A 27887-nucleotide genomic window follows, 5' to 3' on the forward strand; every position below is an offset into this window, starting at 1 on the left:
GGAAAGGTCAACAGAAATGTAGAGACGCTACCAGGCCTTGCCCCCATCACTGGCCCGATGTATTAGCGTCAATCAATGGTATTTATTGAGCGCTTACTGTGTTCCGAGCACTGAACTAAGCGCTTGGGGGAATACGAAATAATACAGTTGGTAGACAAGTTCTCTGCCCACAGGGAGCTTACAGTCTAGAGAGGGAGATGGACTTTTAAATTATGGATCCATTCAGTCAATAGTATTTATCGAGTGCTTACTATGTGCAGAGCACTGTATTAAGCGCTTGGAATGGATATGTACGAGAGTGCTGTGGGGTTGAAGGTGGAGTGAATAGAGGGTAGAAATCCAATTGCAAAGGCAGTGTAGAAAGGAGAAGGAGTAGGGGGAAACAGGGGCTCAGTGGGGGGAAAGCTTCTTGGAGGAGATGTGCTAGAATAGGGGTCTTTGGATCGCCTCACCAGGACTGGCGGTTCCGGAACCTCGGAGGTCTGATGTGTCACCGATTCGATGCGTCTCCGGACGGTCTATCGTACACGAAGAAGCCTGAGTCCCGACTCCAGTGGATTTTTAGAAGCACCCAGGGACCCCCGGCCGAGCGGGCGAGGGGCCGGCGTGAAGTGGAAGCCGGGAGGGACGGGGAGTGAGAGGCGAGTCGGGGTCCCCCCGGGGTCCCGCTCCTGGCTGGGACAGATTCCTGGGCGATTGAGCGGATCCGGCGAACCGCCTGCAGCCCGCTGTGTCGCCTCGGACGGGCCGGGGGGCCGGGGGGCAAGGCGGCTCCCGGCCCTGGACGTTAAGTCCATCTTCAGGAAGCAAAGTTTTCTTGAGCCACCAGGGAGCTCTCGCTGATTGATTTAAATCTCGGTGGCCACGCAAACCAAGGGAATTCCCATCCCCTCAACCAGCCAATCCCCTTTCCCCCCAAACCAATCAAACCCCAGCCCTTCAACCAGCCAATCTACTATCCTCTCAACCTGCCAGTATTCCATCTCCTAAACCAGTCACTCTCCATCCCCTCTACCAGCTAATCCCCATTCCCCCAACCAGACAAACCCCCATCCCTTCAACCAACCAATTCCCATTCCCCCAACCAGAAAATCCTCCATCCCCTGAAGGAGGCAATTCCCACCCCTTCAACCAACCAATCCTCTGCCTTCAGATCCAGAAAATTCTTTGGCTGGACCAGCCAATCTCATATCCCCGTGGGACTGAGCCCCCTCAAACCCTACCGGTCGACCCCCAGCGGCCCCTCAGCCCCCCGCCACCCACCCCACATCCAGGCAACTGAAGAGAACAAAGGAAGTAGAGAAAGCGGTTGAGGACGAGCGTCGAGAAATGGACGTGGGAGGGGAAGACAGTTTGATAAGACTCTTCCGCCAGCTTCGGTCACCCGGTCGGTCCGTCGGTCAGCCGGCCTGCCCGCGGCCGGGGAGAACAAAGGCCGGCGCTTTCTGCCCAGTGGGCCCGCTTGGCCCGGGCTCCGGGAAAAGTGCCAGGAAGAACAGCGGGTTGGACCGGAGTGCCGGCGGGAAGGTTAGAGGGGCCACCTCCTCCCGGTCCCTTGGCCCGGCCCTGCCGAAGGTGGACGGGGGGGGCACCTCTGCCTCTTCCTGGACTGGCTCGGGCCCAGCCCCGGCCCCGGCCGCCCCCACCCCGGCTCGGAGCGGGAGGGTCGGGGCTGTTGTCACACACCCGCATCCCGCGCCTAGTGTTTCCCACCGGGCCTGGCGCCGCCCCAGCCCCCGGCCTGACAGGTGGATGGCGTTCCTGAGGAAGCCTCATCACAGGCCGGTTTTCCAGGAATGTCGCTCCACGGAGCAGCCCGCCGGGGACGCGCAGGTCCACTCTCCGGTGCCTCCGGCCAACCCCGGCTCCACGCTCGGCCCGCTGGGGTCCAGGCCGAGACCCCCGCCACCCGCCGCTGCCGGGGGCGGCTGGATCTAAACATCGGTGGCGCGGCCACTGATGTCCGCAGCCCACTTCCAAAGTCCTGACCTTGGAAACCTTCGCGACTGGCCCTGAGAAGCTTTGGTAATTAGAGTAAAAACCAGAATCTCTCTTCCTTCCTCTCCGCTCGCCACAGAAGGAAAGAGGGTAGGGGAGAGGCAGTAAGAGAGCAGGGGGTGGAGGGAGCAGGGGAGAGGGGAAGGGAGAGGCAGCAGGAAAGCAGGGGGTAGGGCAGGAAATGGGGAATAGGAAAGGGGAAAGGACATCAGGAGATGGAGGAGCAAGGAAGGGGGTCGGGAGGGGGGAAGCAGGAGGAGAGCAAGGGGTGGGAGGAGCAGGAAAGAGGGAGAGGAGAGGCAGCAGGTGAGCAAGAAGGGCAGAGGGTTTAGGCTAATTCTACCAGGTTTGGTTAATCCCATCAAGCAAGCTAGAGTCATTCAAGGGCAGAGGGTCAGGGCTGGGATTTGGCAGTGGGGTTTGCAGATGAGGCAGCGAAATGAACACGCGCTACTAAACAAATGTGGCGTCCACACCAGGAACCCTTCGGCCCTTTGCCCTCCAGGAGGAAGAGACAGAGACCTTTTGGGAAGAGGATATTGGGGCACTTGACTGAGGTCAAAGGAAACACAGGATAATAATACCTCAAATCTGTCGGGCGCTTTTATTTTCCCAAAGGTCTTTCATATCAGCGAACTCATTTGATCCTCATGCCATCCCTGGGAGAGATGGATTTTCCGATCATTCTCATTTTACAGATTAGGAACCTGGAGCCCAGAGAGGATGAGTAACTTGCAGGTGAATTACCGTCCAGCACCGAGGTCTACCGCTTTGTCGATGTTATTTTTGAATTGTATCTGTTAAACACTTCCTATGTGCCAGGCACTGTACTGAACACCGGGGTAAGTACCAGCTAATCGGGTCCATGTCCCACATGGGGCTCTCAGTCTTAATGGGCACTTTACAAATGAATATATTTATTTATTTATATTACTAAATTGATTGATTTATATTAATGTCTGTCTCCCACAATGAGCTTACAGTCTAGGGAGGCAGACATTAATATAAATGAATAAATTACAGAAATGTAACTTAACTGCTGTGGGGCTAGGAGGGGGCATGAATAAATTTGCTGAATTCTACTTTCCTAGCGTAGTACAGTGCTCCGCACCCAGTAAGCGCTCAATAAATATGACTGAATGAATAAAAGGGAGCAAGTCAGTGCGAAGCAGAAGGGAGCGGGAGAAGAGGTAGAGAGGACTTAAGTCAGGGAAGGCTTCTTGGAGGAGATAAACCTTTAATAAGGCTTGGCCGTGGGGAGAGTAACTGTCTGTCGGATAGACTGGGAGCCCCATGTGGGACAGGGCCCGGGCCCATCCTCATCATCTTGAATCAACTCCAGGGTTTAGAACAGTGCCTCGCACACAGTAAGCGCTTAAATACGAAAACACAACAAAACCCCTCCACAGAGCGGGTAGGACTTGGTCCCTGTCCCCAGGGACCCCAGGGGCTCGGGTTCTAAGGAAGGGGGAGACCAGGGATCTAATCCTCATTTTACAGAGGAGGAAACTGAGGCCCGGAGAGGTTAAGCGACCCGATCAAGGGGTCCCAGCAGACCCCTGGCGGAGCTGGAGGACTAGCAGCCGGGACCCTCCACTGCCAGTCCTACTCTCTTTTCATTTAGGCCACACACAGAGGCTTTCCAGTCTTCCCAAAGCAGGCTGGGGTGGGGCCCAGCTCACTGACTGAACAAGCTGACTCAGAAAAAACAATCACATCTCCACCCCCCCCCCCCAAACACCAGAAAGCTGAGGTTCCCAGCGGGTTTGGGGAGAGCCGATGCAGAGATCATCTCTTCCGAGATGCTCCAGAAAGTCCCCGTCCCCTCCCTACGGCTCGTGGAACTCAACAACACAATGAGAGGCTGTGTGGTCTAGTGGAAAGAGGGCTTGGGGACGGAGGGTCAGGAAACCCGCGTTCAAATCCCCGCTCCGCGGCTGCCCTGCTGTACGACCTCACTTAAGTCACTTAACCTCTCTCGGCCTTTTTTTTCTTTAATTTAATGGTACTTGTTAAGAGCTTACTACTTGCCAAGCACTGTTCTAAGTGCTGGGGTACATACAAACTAATCATGTTAGACACAGTCCCAGTCTCACATAGGGCTCACAGTCTTAATCCCCATTTTACAGATGAGACGATTAAGGCGCAGAGAAGCGAAGTGACTCGCCCCAGGTCACATAACAGACGAGTGGCAGACCCAAGATTAGAATCCAGGACCTTCTGACTCCCATGGATGAGGACTATCAGTTTCTTCTTTTGGAAATCGGGGATTAGAGCTCTGTCTCCCTTCTCGCTTAGATTCTGCGCCCCATGGCGTCCAGGGACTTTGTCCTATCCGGTTATCTTTTTTGTTTTAAATTGTTAATCACGTCCTACGTGCCAGGTAATAATAATAATAATAATGTCGGTATCTGTTAAGTTCTATGGGCGGAGCACTGTTCTAAGCGCTGGGGTAGATACAGGGTAATCAGGTTGTCCCACGTGAGGCTCACAGTTAATCCCCATTTTACGGATGAGGAAACTGAGGCACCGAGAAGTGACTTGCCCACAGTCACACAACTGACAAGTGGCGGAACGGGGATTCGAACACATGACCTGTGACTCCCGAGCCCGGACTCTTTCCACTGAGCCACTATTTTAAGGCCTGGAACGGATATAAGGTAATTATGTTGAACAGAGTTCCCGGCCTGCATGGAGCTCACAGTTTAAGGAGGAGGGAGAACTGGGGTGGCACTGGGGTAGATAAAAGATAATCGGGTTGGAGACAATCCATGTCCCACATGGGGCTGACAGCTTTAATCCCCACTTTAAAGATGAGGCCCAGAGCAGTGAAGGGACTTGCCCAAGGCCACCCGGCACACAAGAGGCAGAACTGGTATTAGAATCAGACCCTCTGACTCCTCCGTCCGTGCTCTAGGTCACGCTGCTTCTCAACTGGGTGCCCGACTGACTTTTAATAAATACCATCCTTTATCCCCCTTACTCTAGAAACCCCGAGTAAAAAGGGAATGGATTCGGATCTTTCGGACCGAGCCCCCGCGCCTCGTTTTGCTTCCGTCACTCAATCGGTCATCTCATTTTAAAACAGGAAAGACTCTTCTTTAATCCACCTGTTCAATTATTTATCATGCTCTGAGCTTCCTGTGAAGTGTCACTCATGCCAAGCCTTTATGTTGTAAGAGGACACCTTAATATTTTTAATGACCTTAAGCAAAGTGATTGACACCAGAGAGCCGGGTCAGATGGTGGGGGTGACGTAGGTAGCCGCTTCTCTCGGTAGCATCAACGCTTCCTGCCTCGAAAAAAGCCGGAGCTGCCCTGAGAGCGCTCGGATGTGCCGTCCGCTTCCCTCCGCCCTAAGCCGTTTTATTACAGCTGCCGGAGCAGAGGAGCTCAGTGGAAAGAGCACGAGCCTGGGGGTCAGAAGGCCTGAGTTCTAATCCCCGCCTGGCCAGGTGTCTGCTGTGTTATCTTGGGTAAGTCGCTTAACGTCTCAGTGCCTCCGTTTCCTCATCTGTAAAATGGGGATCCAAAGCCCCTCCTTAGACTCCTCCCCCTTCCTCAGACTGTGAGACCCGTTTGGGACAGAGACTGTGTCTGATCCGGTTAAACTGTGCCTACCCCAGTGTTTAGTGCAGCGCTTGACACATACTTCGTGCTTAATATAATAATAATAGTAACAGTAATAATGGAGACAGAAGCACCACAACAAAGAACCGACTCAAAACATTTCCAAGACAGCCAGATGGAGTGAGACGGCCGGACTGGATCCCATCAACCCCGGCGCTTAGAACTGCGCTTGGCACATACTAAGCACTTAACAAATCCCATCATTATCATCAACAACCCCTCTCCACTTAGGGGATGTTTTCTCTTTCCTTTCCCGTCTTTTATTTTCTGGGTGGGAATCCTACCACGCCCTTCCCAGTGAGGATACGGTTCTGGGTCACTGTGGCCTGAGCCACAGAAATACTTCAGTCCAAAGCACTTCAGTTATATGTCTGTTATACTTTTGGGTTGTCCTCTCCCCACCGCTTAGTACAGCGCTCTCCACACAGTAAGCACTCAATAAATACGATTGATTGATTCAGTTAGTTTGATCTGAAAGGTAACGGAGACAAGAGAGAACGTGATCTTATTTCCTTTTGGTTCAGTGGATTTCCAGTGCAAATGCCCCAAATTTCCCCGAGAAATGGGGTCGTCAGCCCCCAGGGACGCACCCCTGAGAGAACTACAGGGCACTGAACAAGACAGTGACATCTCCACATCTAATCCCGACCCTTCAAAAGCTCGGCCTTTGGCCCTGAGCCGTTTAGGAGGGCATAGGAAGTGGGTTACATCAGTTTCGATGAGGCCCAGTGGACGCAGAGGACCTGAGTTCTAATCTCTACTCTTCCGCTTGTTTGCTGTGTGACCTTGGGCAAATCACTTAATCTCTCAGACTCCTATTTTCCAGATACGAAACCAAAGACACAAAGCAACTGTGTTGTGTCCCAAGATCTCATAAGTGGGTGAAGACCTGGGAGGAAAGTTTCACTGTAGGACCTGAGCCTCAGTGTGTCGGTCCTTTGTAATGGGCCCGTTTCCCCAAACTTTCCCTCCCTCTTCCACTCAAGGCACAGCTCACGTAGCTCCATGGATCACCCATTACAGAGTCACCTGATTCCCCTCCCCCGGCTACCGCCTCCGTCCTCCGAGTACAAACAGATGTCCAGGGGGCACTCGCGTGGAAGAGAAAGACTTCCCAGCTGCTGTGGCATCATACAACAATAACAGCGGTATTTATGAAGCGCTTACTATATGCCAAGCACCGGAGCAGTTAGAAGACAATCACATCAGACACAGTCCCCGTCCCCCACGGGGCTCACGGTCCAAGAGAGAGAAAGAACGGGTACTTAATCCCCATTTTACAGATGAGGAAATCAAGACCCAAAGAGAGTCCGGCCCCGGGTCACCCGGCAGGCCGACAGCAGAGCTGGGACTAGAATCCAGGTGTCCCGACTCTCAGGCTCACGCCCTCTCCACCGGCTCGTGCTGTCACCTGCCGTCTCCCTCCGTAATAATAATAACAATGTTGGCCTTTGTTAAGCGCTTACTAGGTGCAGAGCACTGTTGTAAGCGCTGGGGTAGATACAGGGGAATCAGGTTGTCTCACAGTCAATCCCCATTTTCCGGATGAGGTCACTGAGGCGCAGAGAAGTGAAGTGACTTGCCCGCAGTCACACAGCTGACAAATCCAGGGCTGGGACACGCCCCGGGCAGCTCAGCTCTGAGCCGGAGAGGAGCTGGGGTTTCCCAACAGTAGCCCGGTGTAGCGGGAGTAATAATAAGAATGGTACCTAATGAGCACCCACTGGGCACCTGACTAGACACACAAAAAAAGCGACCTGTTCGCTGCCCACGAGGAGCGTCCACTCGATAGGGGCCAACTTTGCCCTCACTGCGAGATCCGTTAGGGTGGCCGCCTTATGGGCGACAGGCGGCACGGGCAGGCGGAGGTCTGGGAGAAGTGAGGAGCAGGAGGAGGAAGAGGAGGAGGAAAAAGGAGGAGGAGGAGGAGGAAGAGGAGGAAGAGGAGGAGAATATGGTGGTCCCTTCTTCCTCGACGTCCAAGCCAATGGCTCGTGCACCATAATCCCACACTCCTCCGCCACCTGGTGACCAAAACGACCTAACACACTTCCCCCAGCTCCTAATTTAACGCAGCCCCTCTTCCATCCCTCCCCGACTTCCAGTCGCGGCCCGTAGCGAGCACCGGGAGGGCGGGGGCCATGTCTAACCACTCTATTGGACTGCCCCCAGAGCTCAATAAAAGCCACCGATAGACTGACGGATAGAGCGGTCACGGTCCCCGAAAACTCCAGGCCGCGAGGGAGGCGGCCGGTTCCCCTCCACCCCACCGTCGTCCGACACCAAGAACGCGACGGAGACGTCACTGACGCGAGGGAGGGGAAATCAGTTGCCCCGCGGCCCACCCGAGGGGAAAAGGGGCTACTTGAAACTCCAGCCAACGGTCCACGGTGACCGTGGAAAATCATCTCGGGGGATCTAGCAGCACGGAGTGTTTATTATTTTAAATGAAGTGTACATTTTTTAAAACTTTTATATAAAAATCATCGAAAGTGCTAGACGGGATCACGTTAAAATTAATTTACAAAAAAGGAGCTTTCCTGCCCGGGCTCGGTCCTCGACGACTCCCACCACGCTGCATTCGAGCGGATGGCGACCCCCTTCTAGCCGACGGCCAAACCTACCGAGTTTAGCGTTCGAGGAAAAGTACCGTCGACGATAATTTATCGGAAGAGAAACACGGGCAGAGACCCGCAGATACGACGAGCGAGTTTCGGGAAGATCGGAGCGTTTCCAGGAAACGTGGGGGAACTCGGAGGTGTCCCTCCGACCCTCAAAGCCGGTCCCGACGTCTCGCCAGGTCGACCTCGCCGTGGGGACGACGGTCGGCAGAGCTGGAACTCCGCGTCGGTCGTCGGGGACGTCCGGCCCCGGACGCTGGCGCGGCGCCAGCTCCTCCTCTGCCCTTCAGTGCCTTCGGGGACAGGGCGGAGAGGTCATTTTTCCAGTCTTCGCGAACACCGGCCCCTCTCGTCATTAGAGGCACGAGACGATCCCAAGAGCATCTCTCCATCCTTCTCGGGGTAATTCCCATCCCGGACATCCCGCTTCTTCCTACGTGGGTCCGGGGGAGTCGCCACAGGGGACCCCGGAGTCCGAGGCGTCCCTAGGCGAAGAGGCTCCTCTGGTTGACCACGAGGGCCGTCTGGCTCTCCCGCCTCTTGCCCTTCTTGTGCCTCTGCCTGATCTTCCAGCACAAGGCGCTGGAGGCCAAGAGCAGGACACCCGAGGACAGGAGGAGCAGTCCGAAGACGGAGATGATGGAGCCGTGGGAGTTGAAGCTGTAAGCCACGGCAGTGACCACCATCCCGGCGATGAGGATGACCACGCCGAAGGGGATGGTGCAGCGGTAGCAAGAGAGCTCGGCTCCCCCCGTGGCGGCCGTCAGCTGGATCTCGCTCACCAGGGGCACCGAGGTGACCGCCCCCTCGCTGAGACTCTTCTCCATCGCGGCGGGCTCGGGGCCCTTGGGTGCCCCTACGACCTCCTTAATGGGTTCTGTGGTCATTCTGCAATCGGCCGTCTCCTCCCTGAGCTCAGAGGCCGGGGATCCGCTGGCAAACCATGCTGGCCAGCTGGTGGGAGAGAAAGACACCGTCAGCGGGAGAGCTCTCATGGGCAGCGACCTCGCAATGCCGACTACAATCCGGCTCGCTCCAAGGGCCGGGAAGAGGATCTCAATCAAATCAATATACGGGGCACCTACCGGACGCCGAGGACAGCAGAGTTGCTGCATGGCCCAGGGCCAGTCCCTTAACTTTGCTGCCCCTCAGTTTCCTCATTTGTAAAATACCCGTTCTCTCTCTCACTTAGACCATGAGCCCCACGAGGGACGGAAAGCGTATCTGATTTTTCTTCTTCTATCGGTATTTAAGAGCTTACCTTATGCCGGGCACTGTCCTGTGCTGTCTGGGTTCAACCGACAGCAGCAATCCCTGCTGCTGTCAAGGAGCTGACAGCCGACTGAGCGTAGAGCGCTCTACTAAACCCCTCGGGAGGACACGATAGAGGTAGCGGACGCAATCCCTGCCCTCAAGAAACTTTATTACTATTAATTCGTATTTGTTGAGCGTTTACCGTGTGCAGAACACTGTACTGAGCGCTTAGAAGAATACAGTACAACAATAAACAGACACATTCCCTGCCCACAACGGGCTTACAGTCTTGGTGGGGGGCGGGGGGATGGACAGACATTAGTATCAAAATAATAATGGCATTTTTAAGCGCTTACTATGTGCCAAACTGATAGTCTACTGGATGTAGAGCACTAAACTGAGCCTTCTGGGAAAGTACACCAGGCCGAGAGACCCAGGCCCAGCCCTCAAGGGAAAAATCTATTACTGCGCTTCACCCACTCGCTCCCTCTCTCTGACTATTCCAAACAACTGCCTCGACGCCAAGAGACCCCCATTCCGCAGAGAATATGCACTCTAAGCAAGCCATCTGGGCAAAACTCATTTGGAATCTCAATGGTTCTTTCCCAGACATTTCACTCCCAAATCACGGCAACACAAGAAACTGTTTCTGGGGGCAGCGGCCTCAGACGCAATCAAGTATAAAGAAATGCCAGCTAAGCCTCTGGCTTTCGCCACACTGTTCTTACAGGACAAAACCTCCTTTTTCCTTCACTCCGGCTCCCCCTTTGAAGCAGCTGAAAATGGCTTTGGTCCGATTCCAGGATCTGGGGGAGTTTCAGTTAATCAAATCCAGTGATAAGCTGTTCTTCGTATTCAGAGAGAGGGAACTCTTTCCATAGAGAAACCCATCCTATTCACAGATGCTTTGGCTCATGAGTTTGGGGTTTCATTTAATTTCTTCTTTCAGGTAACAGAAACTATTTGTTCTGAGTTCATTGAGAGTATTTGGGCTAAGTCACAAAGCTGCTGACAAATTCAGAAAGGGGCTCTGTAGGCTACCTAATAGTTGTGGGATCTTTTGAGCGCTTACTACGTGCCAAGCACTATACTAAGCAATGGGTTCAACAGAACACCATCGGGTCATTCAGAAGATCATTTAGCGCTCAGTACGGTGCCTGGCATATGGTAAGCTCTTAAATACCAATAAAAAAAGAAAAATCAGATATGCTTTCTGCCCCACCTGGGGCTCATGGTTTAAGTGAGAGAGAGAACTGGTATTTTACACCCATTTTACAAATGAGGAACCTGAGGGACAGCAAAGTTAGGGGACTGGTCCTAGGTCATGCAGCAAGCAAGTGGGCGAACGACGATCACAACACAGGTCCTCTGACTCCCAGGACAATTCTCTTTCCCCCCAGACTCTGCGGCTTCAAAGGAATAAGACACATTGACACATTTTAAATATTCACTGTAGCAGAAGGGATCCCACCTTGGGACAGGAAGGGAATCTCTCTCTGTCCTCCCCCGTTCTGAATAAAACATAAGAAGAAGAATGTTATCTGTTAAGTGCTTACCATGTGCCAAGCACTGGGGTAGATACAGGGTGGTCAGGTTGGACACAGTCCCTGCCCCACATGGGGCTTAAACTCTTAAGCCCCATTTTACAAAATGAGGTAACGGAGGCACACGAAAGTGAAGTGACTTTCCCAAGGCCACACAGCCAAGCGGCGAGAAGCAGCGTGGCTCAGTGGAAAGAGCACGGTCTTGGGAGTCAGAGGTCATGGGTTTGAATCCCGGCTCTGCCACCTGTCAGCTGTGTGACTGTGGGCGAGTCACTTCACTTCTCTGTGCCTCAGTTCCCTCATCTGTAAAATGGGGATTAAGACCGTGAGCCTCACGTGGGACAACCTGATTACCCTGTACCTACCCCAGCACTTAGAACAGTGCTCTGCACAGAGTAAGCGCTTAACAAATACCAACATTATTATTATTATTATTATTATTATGAGAACCCCTCTCATACCTTACCACTCTGCAACCAAGTTCCTCCCAGCATCCGAAAAACCCACACATTTTCCTTGTTAAATTTATGTCCAATATAAAGGTGTTTTATATCGGTCTCTACCTTGGGAGTGTAAGCTTCCTGTGGGCACGGGACACACCTTGCTCCGGTTGAACTTTCCTAAGCGCTCAGTACAGGGCACGGCGCCCAGCGGGCGCTCAGTAAATAGCAGCCCTGCTTCTGTTCCCGTTACTGCAGGGAACTGCAGGAAAGCCGCCTCGCAGACAGAGTTTAAAAGGAAGGAGGGCGCTGAGCCTTCCTCACGCAGACGAATGCTGCTTGTGTTGGGCCTGTCTAGTGAGAGCTGGGGAGACACAGGCAGGCGTCCACGACCTGTCCCGTCCCCCGAAGGCGGAAGCCGGTTCTGACATCATCACCCCCGGGGTAATTAGAGGGTGGGTGGGGTCTTATGGTGCTTCTCCAACTGTGAGTTTACGCACCCAGCCGGAGCACACATTTCTATTCTCATCATCGATTTAGCTCAGGCGAACCAACGGGCTTGGAGGAGGAGGCCGGGGGGAGGGGGGAGCCGCTCTCCGAAGAAAGCATTGCTCGTTGAACCAGAGGCCTGAGGACGAAGGGAAAACATTTCCCCTAATACCTGCCCTACCGGTGCCCTGCTGTGGGATCTTGGGCAAATCTCCTCCGTGCCTCAGCTTCCCCATCTGTAAAACGGGGATTGAATATCTGTCCTCCCTCCCGCTTAGACTGGAGCCCTTTGTGGGACGGACACTGTGCCTGGCCTGATTATTCTTTTATCTGGCACTCGGTACAGTGCTTGGCACACAGTAAGCGCCGAACACAAGCCACAGTTATGGTTAGTGCCCGGATTAATATCACTATGAGAGACGCGGGTACCTACCGGGGAAGACGGAATCCACAGAAACAGATGTCGCTTGTGGTTGGGCCACAGGGGATGTAAAGCCTCCTCCGTCGATCCGAGGGAAGTTCTGTCGCGAGGCCCCCGCTGTTGACCAAGCGGGCCGGCTTCCGCAGCCGGATCACCTTTCCAAAAACAAATGAGGTAAAAAAACCCTGAGCAGCGTTTATCGAATGCTTAGGATCCGAGGGCTTCTTCCTGCCTGGAAGGGGGGAGGCAACTTTCCCTTCTCCGCCTCCTTCTCTCCCCTCAGCAACTCCTTTCACAGGACACTTGGGATTCTGCAACTTTCCCTTCCAGTCCTGAAGGCCAGAACCAATGCCTGCCGGCCTGCCTCCCTCCCTCCTTCTTCCCCTCCTCCCTCCTCCTCTCCTCCCTCCCTTAGTTCCCAAAGAAAGGCTGTGGATTTGAGCTCGATTTCTCACTCAATGTTTCCCTCCTGTCTGGCCGGTATTTTTCACATCCCTCTTCCCAACGGGAGCCCCGTAGGGTGACGGACACTCTCCCGAACAGCGGGAACACTAAGTCACCGGCAGCCGCCCAGTCCGGTGAAGCAGCAGGGGTTTTTATCCCTAAGTTCCACAGTGCTCCTCTTGGGAATGTGTGTGTGAGGCGAGGCCCCAGGATTTCGGATTAATACTCATACTGGGATCCTGCACTCTCCACAAGTGCAGTGGTTTGATTTGGGGAAAATATACGGCTTCAAGTTCAATGCTCGTGCCAACCCTTCCGCCCCGAAAGTTCAGCACATTCTGTTGCACAGATCTCAAAACAACAATAAAAACCGTGTGGAGAAGCAATGTGGCCCAGGGGAGAGAGAAGGGATGGAGGATCAGGCGGGTCCTGGGTTCTACACTCAGTTCTGCCACTTGGCTGCTGTGTGGCCTTGGGCAAGTCACCCAACCCCTTAAGGCCTCAGTTTCTTCATCTGTAAAACAGGGACCGAATATCTCTTCCGCCTCTCTCTTAAACCCGAATCCCACGAGGGACGAGGACTGCGTCTCGCCTGATGAACTTACATCCACTCCAGTGCTTACTACCAAATGTGGCGCAGAAAATAAACAACAAATACTATTAACATATAGCGTTATTACTATTATTACGGTATTTGTTAAGCGCTGACCCATATGGGGCAGAAATCCCCTCGCTGGTGCTTTCTTCTCTAAAATGCCCTTGCACAGATGAATCCATCTGCTTTCTATTGGAGGAACTGGATTTCATTTAGGAGCTCCTCTCTAAAAACCCAAACTCCAGCCAGCGAGAGGCCCGAGCACCAGGGCTCACTCAAACGTGGCTTCGCCCGACTGTACCTCGACACTGTCTCCAGCTTTAGGCACCAATTACTGCTGTCCCTCTCTCTGTTCTCTCCAGCCGAGGAAAATCGGGCTGATTAGTAATAATAATAATAATGGTATTTTTTAAGCACTCACCACGTGCCAGGCACTGCACTGAGTGCCGGTGTGAATACAAGCAGTTTGGGTTGGGCACATTCCCTGCCCCGTCTCAACCCCCATTTTCCAGATGAGGTAACCGAGGCACGGAGCTGTGAAGCCACTTGCCCCAAGTCACACGGCAGAAAAGCGGCAGAGCCCGGATTAGAACTCGGGTCCTTCGGCTGATCGATCTTCACCCCGAAATCCCCCCCAGATTGTCCGTGTCTCCACGTCAGGGGGAACCTGCTCGCTCTCCGGGGCAGCTGGCCAGGCTGGGGGCCTCGGTGTGCCACAAACACAGCCCTCCCCGAGCAAGGGACAGAGGCCTCCCCCTTTTTGGCAGGGAGGAGAAGACGCTGGGAAGCAGCAGCAGCAGACCCGAGGCTCGGGTCCAAGCGCCTCAGCCGGTTTTCCGGGCCCGAAGATCAGCTCCGCATCCTAGATGCCACGGAGGAAGGAGGACTGTTTAAGGCCTCAGCCGCCTCTGCCCCTCCCCGCGCCCTTTATCAGGGGCCAAGGGGTTGCCCGGAAGCCCGACGCCGAGTGCCAGGCCGACACGGAGTGCCCGAGGCGGGCCAGGCCCGCGAGGAGACCCGCGGGGCCACAGCCGTCCTCCTCCTCCGGAGATGGAGGGGCTGCCGGGGCTGCTGCGACACGCTCTGCTTGCAAATAAGCGAGTCTGTGCAGCCTGACCCGTGACACTCCCTTGCCCCGGCCTGGGGTTGGCCTGTGCCCTCTGTCTGCCCTTCTGACATCTGGATGGGGCCCAGGGCTGAGCCGGGCCTCCCTGCTTGTTGTCTTGTTGCACCTCTGCCTTGCTCCACTGCCTCCTGCCTGTTTTTCGGCCTCTGCCTGGACTCCCGATAGTTGAGGTGCCCCTGCCCGGCCTGAACTTTACATACGTGCCTATATGCGTGTATGGGGACGCGTGTGGGCACGGACGGATGCACGCGTCTCTTCGGGACGGCGGTCGCCCACCGTTCTAAAGAAGGCAGGCACGCGCGTAGACCCCCTCCACTACAATGTCAGGAGGAGGGTAAGCCAGGACGGAGAGAATCCCTTCTCCGAAGAGTAGTGGGCCTGTCCCAGTCCCCGACCCCCACCGGCTCCAGAGAAAATGGTCAGGGCACAGAAGCAGCCCGGCCAAACTCCAGAAACTCCAGTCCTCCCACACATGGCATCCCCGCACCCCACCGCTTCCCGCCCAGCAATCCCAGTTCAGCCTAAGGGTCCACCTCGCCCCCCGCCCTCCCACCTGGCGTCCAGAGTATCGGGGGGGCAGGGAGCGGAACCTTTCGGCATTCTGCGCCCCAGCCCGGCGGACCCCAACGGCTTCCCTTTCGGGGTGGCGGGTGCAGACCTTCTCTGGCTGGGCTGCCCCTTACCACATATCCTGAAGCCCGGGGGTCCCCGCGTGCACCCCAAAGCTCAGGATCCCCCTCATGCACCCCCCAACCGGGGGTTCCCCCTACACATCCTGAAAATCGGGGTTTTCCCGGCACAGTCCGGAGATCAAAGCCCCCCCCCCCCCCGCACACCCCATAGCTCGGGGATCCCCCCCGTGCACCCCAAAGCTCGGGGCTCCCCACACGCGTCCCAACGCTCGGGGCTCTCCCTGCACAGTATGGGGCTCAGGGTTCACCCCTGCACACCCAAAGCTCAGAGCTCTCCCCACGCACCCCAAATCTCGGGGCTCTCCCTGCACAGTCCGGGTCTCGGGGCTGCCCTCCGCAGCCCCCAAAGCTCGGGGGATCCCCTCATGCACCCCAAATCTCGGGACTCTCCCTGCACACTCCGGGCCTGAGGGCTCCCCTCTGCCCACCCCGAAGCTCGGAGCTCCCCCCCGTGCATCCCAAATCTCGAAGGCCGCCCCCCTGACGCATCCCAAAGGTCAGGGGTCGCCCCTGCACCGCCCCACGCCCCCCAAATCTCAGGCCTCTCCCCGCACAGTCCGGGGCTGTCCCCTGCACACCCCGGAGCTCCCCCCCGCACCCCCAATCTCGAAGCTCTCCCTGCACACCCCCAATCTCTGCATCCCCTCAGAGAGCCCCAGACTTGGGGGTCCACCCCGGGGAGGCCTCCGGGGCCCCTTGCGTCCCCCCCGCAGCCCGGTCCTCACCTTCCCGCAGGCCGAGGGGGGCCGAAGGCCTGTCCGCGGGGCCGCAGGGGTAAGAAGGAGCGGCCCGGGGAGCGGTGTCCTTAGCGGGGCGGGCCCACCGGGTGGTCGCCCCCCGACCGGTGCCCCCGCAGCTCCCGGGCGGGCGGGAGAAAGGAGCGGCCCCGCAGCTTCGGCTTTAAAGCGGTCCGGCCTTCGACGGCCCCTCCTCCGCCCGCCTCCCTGCAGGCCTCCGGCTCAGGTTTTCCCCTCCTCCCGCAGCCAGGCCCTGCCCCCTCCGCCCCCCTCCAGGCGGGGATGGACCACCGGGCCCCGCCGCAGCCGGCCCAACGCGGTGCTGTTGGCTGAGCGCCTACTGGGGGGCCGCTTTCCATCACTCTCGACTGAGCGCCCGCAGAGAGAATAAGAACTTTAGTATTTGTCAGGCGCTTAGTAGGTGCCCGTGAGCCCGTCGATGGGCAGGGGACCGTCTCTATCTGTTGCCGATCTGTCCATCCCAAGCGCTTAGTACAGTGCCCTGCCCTCCGTTCCCTCTACCCCCCACCCTTCACCTCTCCGCAGCTAAACCCTCTTCTCCCCCCTCTCCCTCTCCTCCTCCCACATCCCTCAACAGCGTACTCGTCCCCTCGACTGCATATATCTTCATCGCCCTATTTATTTTGTTAATGAGATGTACATCACCCGGATTCTATTTATTCGCTGTTGCTTTAATGAGATTTTCTTCCCCTCGATTCTATTTACTGCTGTTGTTTCTTGTCTGTCCGTCTCCCCCGATGAGACCGTGAGCCCGTCAGAAGGCAGGGACCGTCTCTATCCGTTACCGATCTGTCCATCCCAAGCGCTTAGTACAGTGCTCTGCACATAGTAAGCGCTCAATAAATGCTATTGAATGAATGAATGCACATAGTAAGCGCTCAATAAATACTACTGAATGAATGAATGCCCAGCGCCGTTCTAGAGAAGCGGCGGGGCTCAGTGGCAAGAGCCCGGGCTGGGGAGTCGGAGGTCATGGGTTCGTATCCCGGCTCTGCCGCTTGGCAGCTGTGTGAGCGGGGGCGAGCCGCTTCACTTCTCTGGGCCTCAGTGACCTCCTCTGTCAAATGGGGATGAAGACTGGGAGCCTCACGTCGATCAACCTGATGACCCCGGATCTCCCCCAGCGCTTAGAACGGTGCTCTGCCCATAGTAAGCGCTTAACCAATACCAACTTTATTATTATACTCTGGGCCTCAGTGACCTCATCTGTCAAACGGGGATGAAGACTGGGAGCCTCACGTGGATCAACCTGATGACCCCGGATCTACCCCAGCGCTTAGAACGGTGCTCTGCACATAGTGAGCCCTTAACAAATACCGACATTAAAGCGTCCGGGGGGAGATCCGAGGTCATCGGGTTGTCCCACGTGGGGCTCCCGGTCTTCATCCCCATTAGACGGATGAGGGAACTGAGGCACCGAGAAGGCAAGTGACTTACCCAGCGTCACACGGCGGGGTCGGGGTTAGAACCACGACTTCGGACTCCCGAGCCCGGGCCCTTTCCGCTAAGCCGCGCTGCTTCGCGACACGGCACTGGGCTAAGCGCTTGGCAAAGTACGATATAAAAGAGTTGGTAGATAAGATGCCTGCCTGCAAGGAGTTTCTAGTCTAACGGAGGCTCATTGCACTGAGTATTGCGCTGAAGCAACGAAGTGCAGGGATAGAGCACGGGCCTGGGAGTTAGAAGGACCCGAGTTCTAATCCCGGCTACGCCGCCTGTCTGCTGTGTAGCCTTAGGTGAATCACTTAACTTCTCAGTGCCTCATTCACCTCAGCTGAAAAATGGGAATTAAGACTGTGATCTCATGTGGGACAGGGATTTATATCAACCCCAGTTCTTAGTACAGTGCCCGGCGCATAGTAAGCATGTAACGGACACTGTTAAAAAGCAAACCAAAAGAAAAAACACCTACCCCTGTACCTTCCCCATCCTCCCAGGGCAGACTACAGTCGGAAGGACACTGCTCCTCCGCTGCCCTCCGCCCGACCATCGGCAAGGTTTGGATCAGAGACCTTCCCCTCCAGAAGTGGAGAAGACCCAGCAGTGGATCCAGGGGAGTGAGCGGGATTCTAGGAATCGGAAGACATGAGTTCGGATTTCAGCTCGGCCTGCTGGGGTCGTGCCACCGTGGATCAATCAATCGATCAATCATATTACTGAGTCCTTACTATATGCAGAGCGCTGCATTAAATGCTTGGAGACTACAATATATCAGACTTGGCAGGTTCTGACAGAATCCGTCGTCAGTCGTATTTATCGAGCGCTTACTGTGTGCAGAGCACTGTGTTAAGCGCTCGGGAGAGTACAATATGACAATAAACAGTCACCTTCCCTGCCCACAATGAGCTGACAGGGAATGTCCTTTCCCTCGCTTAGTGTAGTGCTCCGCACACGGTAAGTGCTCAGTAAATACAATTGATTGATTAATTGATGTATAGAGATGAACAGAAAACCACCCGGGGCGTTCTGTCAGATGGAGGCGCCCAGCGGGAACCCTGAAATATATAACCAGCTACCTTGGGCAGCGAGGACCATGGTGGCTACCGTGGGCCAGTGCCTGCCCTGTGTTACACTCACGTCGGCCACCAAAGCCCTCCACGGGCCCTGTGCCAGGTGCCACCCCCTTGCCCGCCTGCCTGTTCGTTGCACTCTAGGCCCCAGCGGGAAGACGATGGGCAGGGTACACAGAGCGTGTTGGGGCTGCTGTCGTCAATTCCTCCACCTGGAGTCTCCTCTCTCCGTCCCTGATGAGAAACTCCATCAAAGCTGGATAAACCAAAATACTGAGCACCTAAGTGACCTGTCCAAGCAGAATCAGTCAGTCAGTCATATTTATTGAGCCCTTACGCTGTGCGGAGAACTGCATTCGGCATTCGGGAGAGTACATAAAACAATAAACGGTCACTTTCTCTGCCCACAGCAAGCTAAGTGTCTAAACAGGGAGACAGACGTTAATATAAATAAATTACAGACTTGGACATAAGTGCAGGGGGCTGGGTGGGGGAATGAGCAAGTCAGGGTGACTCAGAAGGGAGTGGGTGAAGAGGAAAGGAGGGCTTAGTCAGGGAAGACCTCTTGGAGGAGATGTGCCTTCAGTAAGGCTTTGAAGTGGGGGAGACTAATTGTCTGTGGGCTACGAGGAAGGAGAGCCGTTCCAGGCTAGAGGCACGGTGAAAAGAATAGCGTTAGAGGGGCGACGTGTGCGGGCTGGGTTGTAGCAGGGGAGTAGTGAGGTGAGGTAGGAGATGGCAAGGTGATTGAGTGCTTTAAAAAATGAGAAGGAGAACTAGGGACAGCCACTCCCTTGCCCCTCCCCTGCAGGGTTGCTCAGAGGCGAAGGCATAAGGCTGCGCCCGGAGGCTCCAGGATTCCCAGGGGTGGTACGGTCTCACGTTCCGTTAACAAACATAACGAAAGTGGCATTTTTTTATTCCGGAACCCAGGTGGTGGCCGGTTTGGGGAGCGGGTAGGAAAAAGGGGGAAAGGGTTCATTTTATTGCAGTGGTGTGGCATGGACCACACACCTGGGCTCAGAACAATGTTTTGTGGGATGCACATCATTGCAGCATTGTTGTTATTATTATTCTCATTATACTTGTCAAGTGCTATGTACTAAGCACTATCCTAAGCTTTGGACTCGTTACGATAAGGTCGGACACGGTCCCAATCCGCAGGGGGCTCACAGTCTAAAAAGGAGGGAACAGGATTTAATTCTTATTGCACAGATGAGGAAACTGAGGAACCGAGAAGTGAAAGTGACTTGCCCAAGGTCACACCGCAGACAAGTGGCGGATCCGGGCCTCTGGCTCCCCGGTCCATGCTCTTTCCACTAGGTCATGCCGCTTCCCGTAGTACTTGTGATTAACGCTATTCCATTCTCTTCAAATCAATCGATAGTGTATACTGAGTGCCTACAGGGTGCGGAGCACTGTACTAAACACTTGGGATGAGACGCTAGAGATAGAAGACGTGATCCCTGCCCTCAAGGCGCCGGTGGTCTTGCGGGGGAGACAGACGCTAAAGTAGAGTGCAGATAGGAGGAAGTAATACATCTGGACATGAGTGCTTTCTTGGCGGCCGGGCAGGGAGACTGAAGATTCCTGTTTCCTCCGGGTTGTCCATACATTCCACGCTTCTTAATCCAGGAAAATTCCATCCTGGAGCAGCTGGATCTGGCAGAAAGAGGACAGGGTGAGGAGTCAGAGGACCTGGGTTCTGGTCCCAGCCCTGCCTCTAGCCTGCCGCGTGACCTCGGGCTAGTTACTTAACCTCGCTGGGTTTCTGCTTCCTCACCTGTAAAATGGGGACGAGACACACACACGGCTCAGGAAAATTAAGGCATGTGATGCAAAGATGAAAGTTAGATGTAAATTCAAGTCACTGTTATCCAGTAGGTTCTAGAGTATTTCCAATTCTTTCCCTTCCCCAAATGAACACGGTTGTATCAAAGAGGTTTCGAATTCATTTTCCACCCATGTCTATAATTTAGGCAATAAAACACTTCATTTATTTTGAAAGATGCATTCCTTTGGTGTCCAGGTTACAACTACAGTAACCGGCACACGTTTCCGGACTCTACCTTGCAAACGGTGTGTGATGGATAAATGTTGGGTGAGTTATCAATTTATTAGAAATATGGTGATAAAAAAGAAAGCCTAATACAAATTAGGCTGAATCTTTAGGATTCTCGAGAACAGATTGATCTTTAACCATGGCTTGTCTGAGGTTGCATCTTCAAAGCCTAACTTAACCGTTGTACGCAAACGCTGTACAAATACAGTGTGGAAAACATAAATGAGAAGGGATCACCGATTTCCTTTTCACTAGGTCCAATCCCTTTTCTAAGTCCCCCGTACTCCTCGGGGGAGACTGCCGCAGAGGTGAAATGGGAGAATAACTGAATCCAATAGGGAAGTCGAATCTTAAGAGACGCTATCTCACAGCCACTGGGAGGGTCTGCGGTTTAGTTGAGAAGAAACAGTTCCGACGCTTCAGGATCGGAGCGTCAAATGGTGTCTCCAGCAGAAAACAATGGGCGAGAATCGGGGCCTGACATATCGGGACTGAGAATAAGGTTGGAGGAGTTGATTCTAGGGCTGGTGGCTTGCACTCTCTCCTCCCTGCCCGTCGAGAAACGGTGTGGCCTGGTGGAAGGAGCACCGGCTTGGAGTCGGAGGACCTGGGTTCTAGCTTTTGCCTGCTCTGTGACTCGGACAAGTCATTTAACTTCTCTGTGTCTCAGTCTCTCCATCTGTCAAATGGGGATTCAATACCTGTTCTCCTTCCCCCTCAGGCTGTGAGCCCTATGTGAGACAGGGACTCGGCCTGACCTGATTATCCTCTGTCTCCCAGCACTCAGTACAGTGTCCGGCACACCTTAAGCACTTAACAAATATCACAGTTAATATCATAACACTCCAGATCAAATCAACCCAAAGCCCCCTTCTAGTCCTTATTTTTTTTATGGTATTCGTTAAACACTTACTATATGCCAGGCACTGTATTAAGTGCTGGGGTAGATCCCGATAATCGGGTAGGACACTGTCTGTTCCATATCGGGCTCTGAGTCTTAATCCCCATTTTACAGATGAGGTAACTGAGACACAGAGAAGTTAAGTGACTTGGCCAAGTTCTTTCCTCCAGACCATGCCGCCTCCGTTCTATCTTCCACGATATTTCTCCCCGTCAAATATCTGAGCCAGAACGGGGATGCTGAGCGTACTTGTCTGGTCACTTCCAAAGTCCGGAGATTGTTAATTCTGCCTGTTCCCTTCCCGTCAAATTTCAATCCTGGCATGGCCAGTAATCACCCTTACGTTACAGCCGGAGCGGGAGGATCTGGACCGGGACCGAGGACCTCCACGGCTATTGTAACATTCTTTAGAAATGCCATTTTTGTTGATCTGCGGGAACAGATTCCCGTTGAGATATCAGAGTCTCCGCTCCGTCCCCAGCTCCAGGGAGACGGACCCAGACACGCTTTCTATAGCCCGAAGCGAGCATTGTCCTGAATCCCAATAATATATATTTTTTATGTAAATAGTCTGTCAAATGCTCAATACGAAGAATGGATAGGGCTGGAGCGATTGTTTTAGCAGGAAAAGCCATTTCCACAGTACATTGTGCTTCACGTCTACGTGTTCCGAATAATATCACCAACTCGAGGAAATGCTTGGAAATAGCTCTTCATCCATTTCAAAGTCTTTGATGGCCCCCGGGGTGTGCACAGTGAGAAACAGAAACGTTTGCCAAACCGAAGGAAGATCTAAATGGAATTGTTTATCTTCTGGGCTGACCATCTCGGACAATGGGGAGATGAGATTCCAGGCAGGGCTTTCTTCCCTCAGTTGGATTTTTCAAGTCCTCCCCCCGTCCCCCCTCCAAGCCAGGGGCTTCACCTTAGCGTCGCCAACATGTTTACTTACGTCAACGCAACAGGAAACGGGCATTGGGGTCCGCCCAAGCCCGGAGGCGTCCAGTGTCCCAGCTCAGTGAGTGACCGGAACAAAAGAGGAGGGGAGACTCGGCCCTCTGGTCAGGGCTGGCTCCGGATGGTCGGTGAGAGAGGTGGGTCCCGAGGGTTCCCCGGGCGAGGGGGCGGCTGTGGCTGAAGGGGAACCCATGACCCTGGAGGGAGGCGAGAGGGGTCCGGTGGTGGACTCGGATGGATATGATCGTCGTCATTTTTATTAAGCCCTTGCCGTGGGCTAAGCCCGGGGCCTTATGAGAGTGGACGCAGTCTCTGTCCCACACGGAGCTCACCCCTTACCTGACGCTCATTTTATAAATGAGAAAACTGAGGCCCAGAGAGGTTAAGTGACTTGGCCAAGGTCACGCACAGACTGGTGGCTGTGTAGGGACCCCTGATTCCCAGCCCCAAGCTCTTTCTTCTTCTTCTTCTTATTAGTGTGATAATAACAGTAATAATTATGGTAGTTATTTAAGGGCTTAATCTGCACCAAGGACTGTTTTAAATACCAGGGGAGAGACGAATTAATTAGGATAGACACAGTCCCTATCCCACAGGAGGGCTCATGGTCTAAGTAGGAGGGAGAACAAGACCAAGCTGCCAACTGCAAAATGGCAAAACAGTGCAGCATTGATAGTGAACCTGATAATGTCATATGGTACAGGAATAGAGAGGAGAGTATTTCCCCCTGCCTGAAACGGGCTCCACTGTGCTCCGAGGTAAATTGAAGGGACACTAGCCGATGTAGAAATGAATTAACTCTAAGTGGCAGAGAAACTGGGAGTCAGGAGACCTGATTTCTAATCCCAGCGTTACCCCTTGCCTGCTGTATGACCTTGGACAAGTCACTTAACTTCTCTGGGCCTAGATTTCCACGTCATTAAAATGAAAATTAAATACCTGTTCTCCACACCTCTTAGACGGGAACCTCGTGTGGGACAGGGACCGTGTCCGATTTGATTGTATTTTATCTACCCCAGCACAGAGCACAGTACTTGACACATAGTAAGCGCTTAACACATGTCCCAAATGTCTGCTACTGAGTCGCTAACTCTTCCCCCCCCCCCCCCCCCCCCCCCCCGTTTCCCTCGACTCAATCATCTCATTGAATGTTTTTCGCCCCATCCCACTTCCTGCCACTGTACTATCTGGAGAGCGACAGAAAACGGTGGCTACATTTGCCTCTGATTTACCCAGTTTGGCTCTCGGTGCCCTTTCTCACCACTCCCCTCCTCCTCCTCCTCCTCCTCCTCCTCCTCCTCCTCCTCCAGGAGCCACCGGGGCCAGACGTGAGACATCCAGCCTCAGTGAAGAGGGCGATTTCGCTCCCTAAATCCTGGTATTGGACTGGGGAAGAAATCAGGAGCCAGCATTTCTCAACTCTCCACATCATGGGGCTCGGATGAGAAAGCAGCTAACCAAGCAAAAACTTAGAGCCCAGCTGGAGGAAACCTATTTTCTAGTATCATTGGTTCAGCATCTGTCAGCGTGGCCATTAACCTTGACTCCACACGTTCATTTATTTCCATTCTGTTAGCCATAAGAAGCATGGTTAAAAGAACGTGGAACGCGACCGAGCTCATTCGCTCGCGTATATTCCTAAATGTCCATTGCTGTGGATGCGTGCATGCATTCATAATTAAACTCCTCTCCATCAGGGGGATCAAGTACTTAGTAAAGTGCCCTGTGAAGCATGGCCTAGTGGATAGAGTACGGGCCTGAGTGTCAGGAGGACCTGGGTTCTAATCCCAGCTCTGTCACTCGTCTGCTGGGTGACCTTGGACAATCTATTTAACTTCTCTGGGTCTCGGTTATTCATCTCTAAAATGGGTACGAAGAGTGCGAGCCCCAGGTGGGACAAGGACTATGTCCAACCGGATTTGCTTGTATCCGCTCCAGCACTTGGTATTAATAATAATGATGATGATGATGGGGTTAAGTGGTTACTATGTGTCAAGCACTGTTCTAAATGCTGGGGTAGCTACAAGGTCATCAGGTTCATCCCCATTTTACCGACGAGGCCCAGAGAAGTCAAGTGACTTGCCCAGAGTCACACAGCTGACAAGTGGCGGAGGCGGGATTAGAACCCACGACCTCTGACTCCCAAGCCTGGGCTCTTGCCACTAAGCCCCGCTGCGTCTCAGTACCCGGAACATAGTAAGTGCTTAGCAACTGCCAAAATTATTATTATTAATATTATTATTTTTTATTAAGCGCTCCATAAATATTAACTGATCAGTCACCTTGGGAATCAGATTGAGGCCCCAAATAGAAATTGAGACTCTAAGGGACAGGAACCGTATCTAATTCCCACCTGTATATTCTTTCCCAGCACTTAGTGCGGTGCTCTGCACACGATAAGGGCTTAAGAAACTCTATCTGTTGCCCAGCTGTCCATTCCAAGCGCTTAGTACAGTGCTCTGCACAAAGTAAGGGCTCAATAAATACTATTGAACGAATGAATCAAAGGAACGTATATGAATTGGGTTTAGGAGTCAGGAGACCTGGGTTCTAATCCCAAGCCTGTTGCTTGATCTTGGGCCAGTCCTTTCACTTCTCTGGGCTCCAAGTTGGACATCCCTCCTTTTTCACATCTAGCAGGCTGCTGCTCTGCCCATTTACAGAGCGCTTCTGAAATCCCATCTCCTCCAGGAAGGCTTCCCTCTTTCACCTGTCATCTCCCCATCTTATTTGCCCTCCAGTGATAATGTTGGTATTTGTTAAGCGCTTACTCTATGCCGAGCACTGTTCTAAGCGCTGGGGTAGATACAGGGTGATCAGGTCGTCCCACGTGAGGCTCACAGTTAATCCCCATTTGACAGATGAGGTAACTGAGGCACAGAGAAGTTAAGTGACTTGCCCACAGTCACACAGCTAACAAGTGGCAGAGCCAGCATTCGAACTCATGACCTCGGACTCCCAAGCCCGGGCTCTTTCCACTGAGCCACGCTGCTTCTCCAGTGCCACATCAATATCTCCTAAGCATTTGAAAACTAAGTACATACACACACATACACACACCTCAGAGCACTTGTGTACAAATATGAAATTTAGCGTCTGCCTCTTCCACTAAACTCCTTGATGTCGGATATAATGTCGATTAACTCCATCGCCCTCTCCCAAGGACTTGGTACACGGCCGGGCACACAGTAGGTGCTCAATAAATACTATTGATTGATGGATCATAATAGAGGTGTTACTGCCTTGACTCCACTTATTTCTCTAATTATCACATTCACCGTGATTTCTACACCTCCAACTCAAGAGCTTCCAGGTCTTTTTTCAAAACTCCCTTCACACTTTTAAGCAATCTCTGTAGCCCTTACGTCCAAATCTTAGTACTCTGTATTTTCCTCTTGTCTTGAATTGATGTCGATGTCGGTCGCCCGCTCTTGATTATAATTTCCCTGAGGGCGGGGATCATGTTGACTAATGCTACTGTACTCGCCCACACATGAGATTGGAAGCACCCATGAGATTGGAAGCTCCTTGAGGGCAGGGATCTTGCCTATTAATTCTCCTTAAGCGCTCGAGACTTTAGCGCTCTGCATACAGTAGGTGCTCAATAGATGAGACTGACTGAAATCTCCATCCATTTGCAAAACGCGGCCGAGGGGTTTTCCTGTCTTGCCCAGATTTCTTGATTTCTCCCTCTCCTCCCAATTCCCGGCTTTTATTTCCACTCAAAACTGACGAGATACTCTCTAAGTCAATAACGACTTGGAGTGAAAGATTTTCTCCGAGCTAGGAGACATTCCTGGGTTACAGATTTGCTCTTAGTTCTGGGTTTCGGGTTTCTTTTTGGTGTGGAATGGTCCTGACTGGAGGATGGCATGAGAAACCAGGAACCCAGACTACGGAGTCTGGTTTTCGTTCCCACAGGCTCCGATGACTGTAGGTTTGCTGTGGGCAGGAAATGTGTCTGCTAACTCCATTGTACTGGACTCTCCCAAGCGCTTAGTAGAGTGTTCTGCACTTAGTAAACACTCAATAAATACCACTGATTGATTGAACCCCTGCAGGCCAGTGCGAACCCAGCTAGAATATACCTTCGGAACGTTTCGCGGTGTCTCAGAATCCACTGTGACAACTCGGGCCCCAGCTGGCAATTCCTCTGGAATCCTACTCTGGCCTTTCCATTCTTCCTGAGCAAGCGAGGGCTGAGAAAACCACCACCGTTAGTGGGCCAGGAAACCCGAGATGGATGAAAATCCACGAGTCCCCCGTGGCCTTGCTGCTCAGACACCTTACTGTTAATGACGGCATTTGCTGAGAAGCAGCATGGCCTAGTGGCAAGAGCACGGGCTCGGGAGTCGGAAGCCGTGGGTTCTAATCCCGGCTCCACACTTGCCCGTTGGGTGACCCTGGGCAGCTTCTCTGAGCCTCACTTACCTCATCTAGAAAATGGGGATTAAGACGACGAGCCCCACGTGGGACGACCTGATTACCTTGTATCTACCCAGCTCTTGGAACAGCGCTCTGCACACAGTAAGCGCTCAATAAATAGGACTGACGGATCGAGTTCCCTCCTCTCCGAAGGTCCTTTCCTCTCCTCCCTCTACTGGGCAGCAGCTTCCCCTGCACCGGCAAATTCCGTCTGAACATTCGAGCAAATTTTCGGCCCTTTTAAGCCGCTACGAAAACTTGGCACTTGAATTTCAGGTCTGGACACCTGCCAGTTACGGCTTTTCCGCCTCTCCCCTCCTCCCCTTCTTGGTTTTTATTGCACTTCTATTGCGTTGTATAAATAACAACTCAGTTGGTCCCACTGGGTATTTAGAGGAAATTATTTTGCTCTCTTTAATGTTGTCATCCCTTGTTTCCTATGTGTTTTTACGCTCACTCTACCATCCCCCCCCCCCCCCCCAGTCTCTCTCTCCGCATGCTCCACTACCTGAGGGTTTGTGCCACTCAAGTGCTCCCTAGAGATACCAGCAAGGAAGCCAGGTGGGAAGAAACGGTCTAACGCTGAAACGGTCTCTGGAACTTATCGAGTACATACTGTGTGCAGAGCACTGTACTGAGCACGGAGGAGGATGTTCTAGGAGCAAAAGATGTGATCCCTGCCCTCAAAGTGCTTCTGATCTAATGTGAGAGACCAGACAGGTACTAATGATTTACAAACAGTGTGAACCGGTGGAAGAAAAAGGATATCTGTGGGAGCATCAAGGAGATGGAGGATGAAATACAGAAATAAATGTTTTTATAAGCGGTACTTGTTAGGCACTTACTAGACTGTGACTCATTGTGAGAAAGGAATGTGTCTGTTTATTGTTGAATTGTACTCTCCCAAGCACTTAGTACAGTTCCCTGCACACAGTAAGCGCTCAATAAACATGAATGAACGAATGATTGAATGCTACGTGCCAGGCGCTGTGCTATGCACTGGGGAAGGTACGACCTATT

At 53.3% G+C, this 27887-nt stretch overlaps 1 protein-coding gene across 1 annotated transcript; it reads right to left on the minus strand.

The window, feature by feature from the left end:
* Positions 1-8045: 8045 nt before the first annotated feature.
* On the minus strand, positions 8046-16150 carry TMEM100 (transmembrane protein 100). The gene is made up of 3 exons (XM_029079640.2): positions 15980-16150; positions 12410-12552; positions 8046-9203 (listed from the first exon to the last, which is right to left on the minus strand). Exon 3 carries the CDS (start codon positions 9134-9136, stop codon positions 8735-8737), a length of 402 nt encoding a protein of 133 aa, XP_028935473.1. The 5' UTR covers positions 9137-9203; positions 12410-12552; positions 15980-16150; the 3' UTR covers positions 8046-8734.
* Positions 16151-27887: the final 11737 nt, after the last annotated feature.

The sequence above is a fragment of the Ornithorhynchus anatinus genome, chromosome 15 (assembly GCF_004115215.2).
Source record: "Ornithorhynchus anatinus isolate Pmale09 chromosome 15, mOrnAna1.pri.v4, whole genome shotgun sequence".
In the NCBI taxonomy this organism is placed as follows: domain Eukaryota; kingdom Metazoa; phylum Chordata; class Mammalia; order Monotremata; family Ornithorhynchidae; genus Ornithorhynchus; species Ornithorhynchus anatinus.

Coding starts and splice junctions, on each gene's coding strand:
- TMEM100 (XM_029079640.2), bottom strand. CDS start 9,136: ATGACCACAGAACCCATTAAGGAGGTCGTAGGGGCACCCAAGGGCCCC.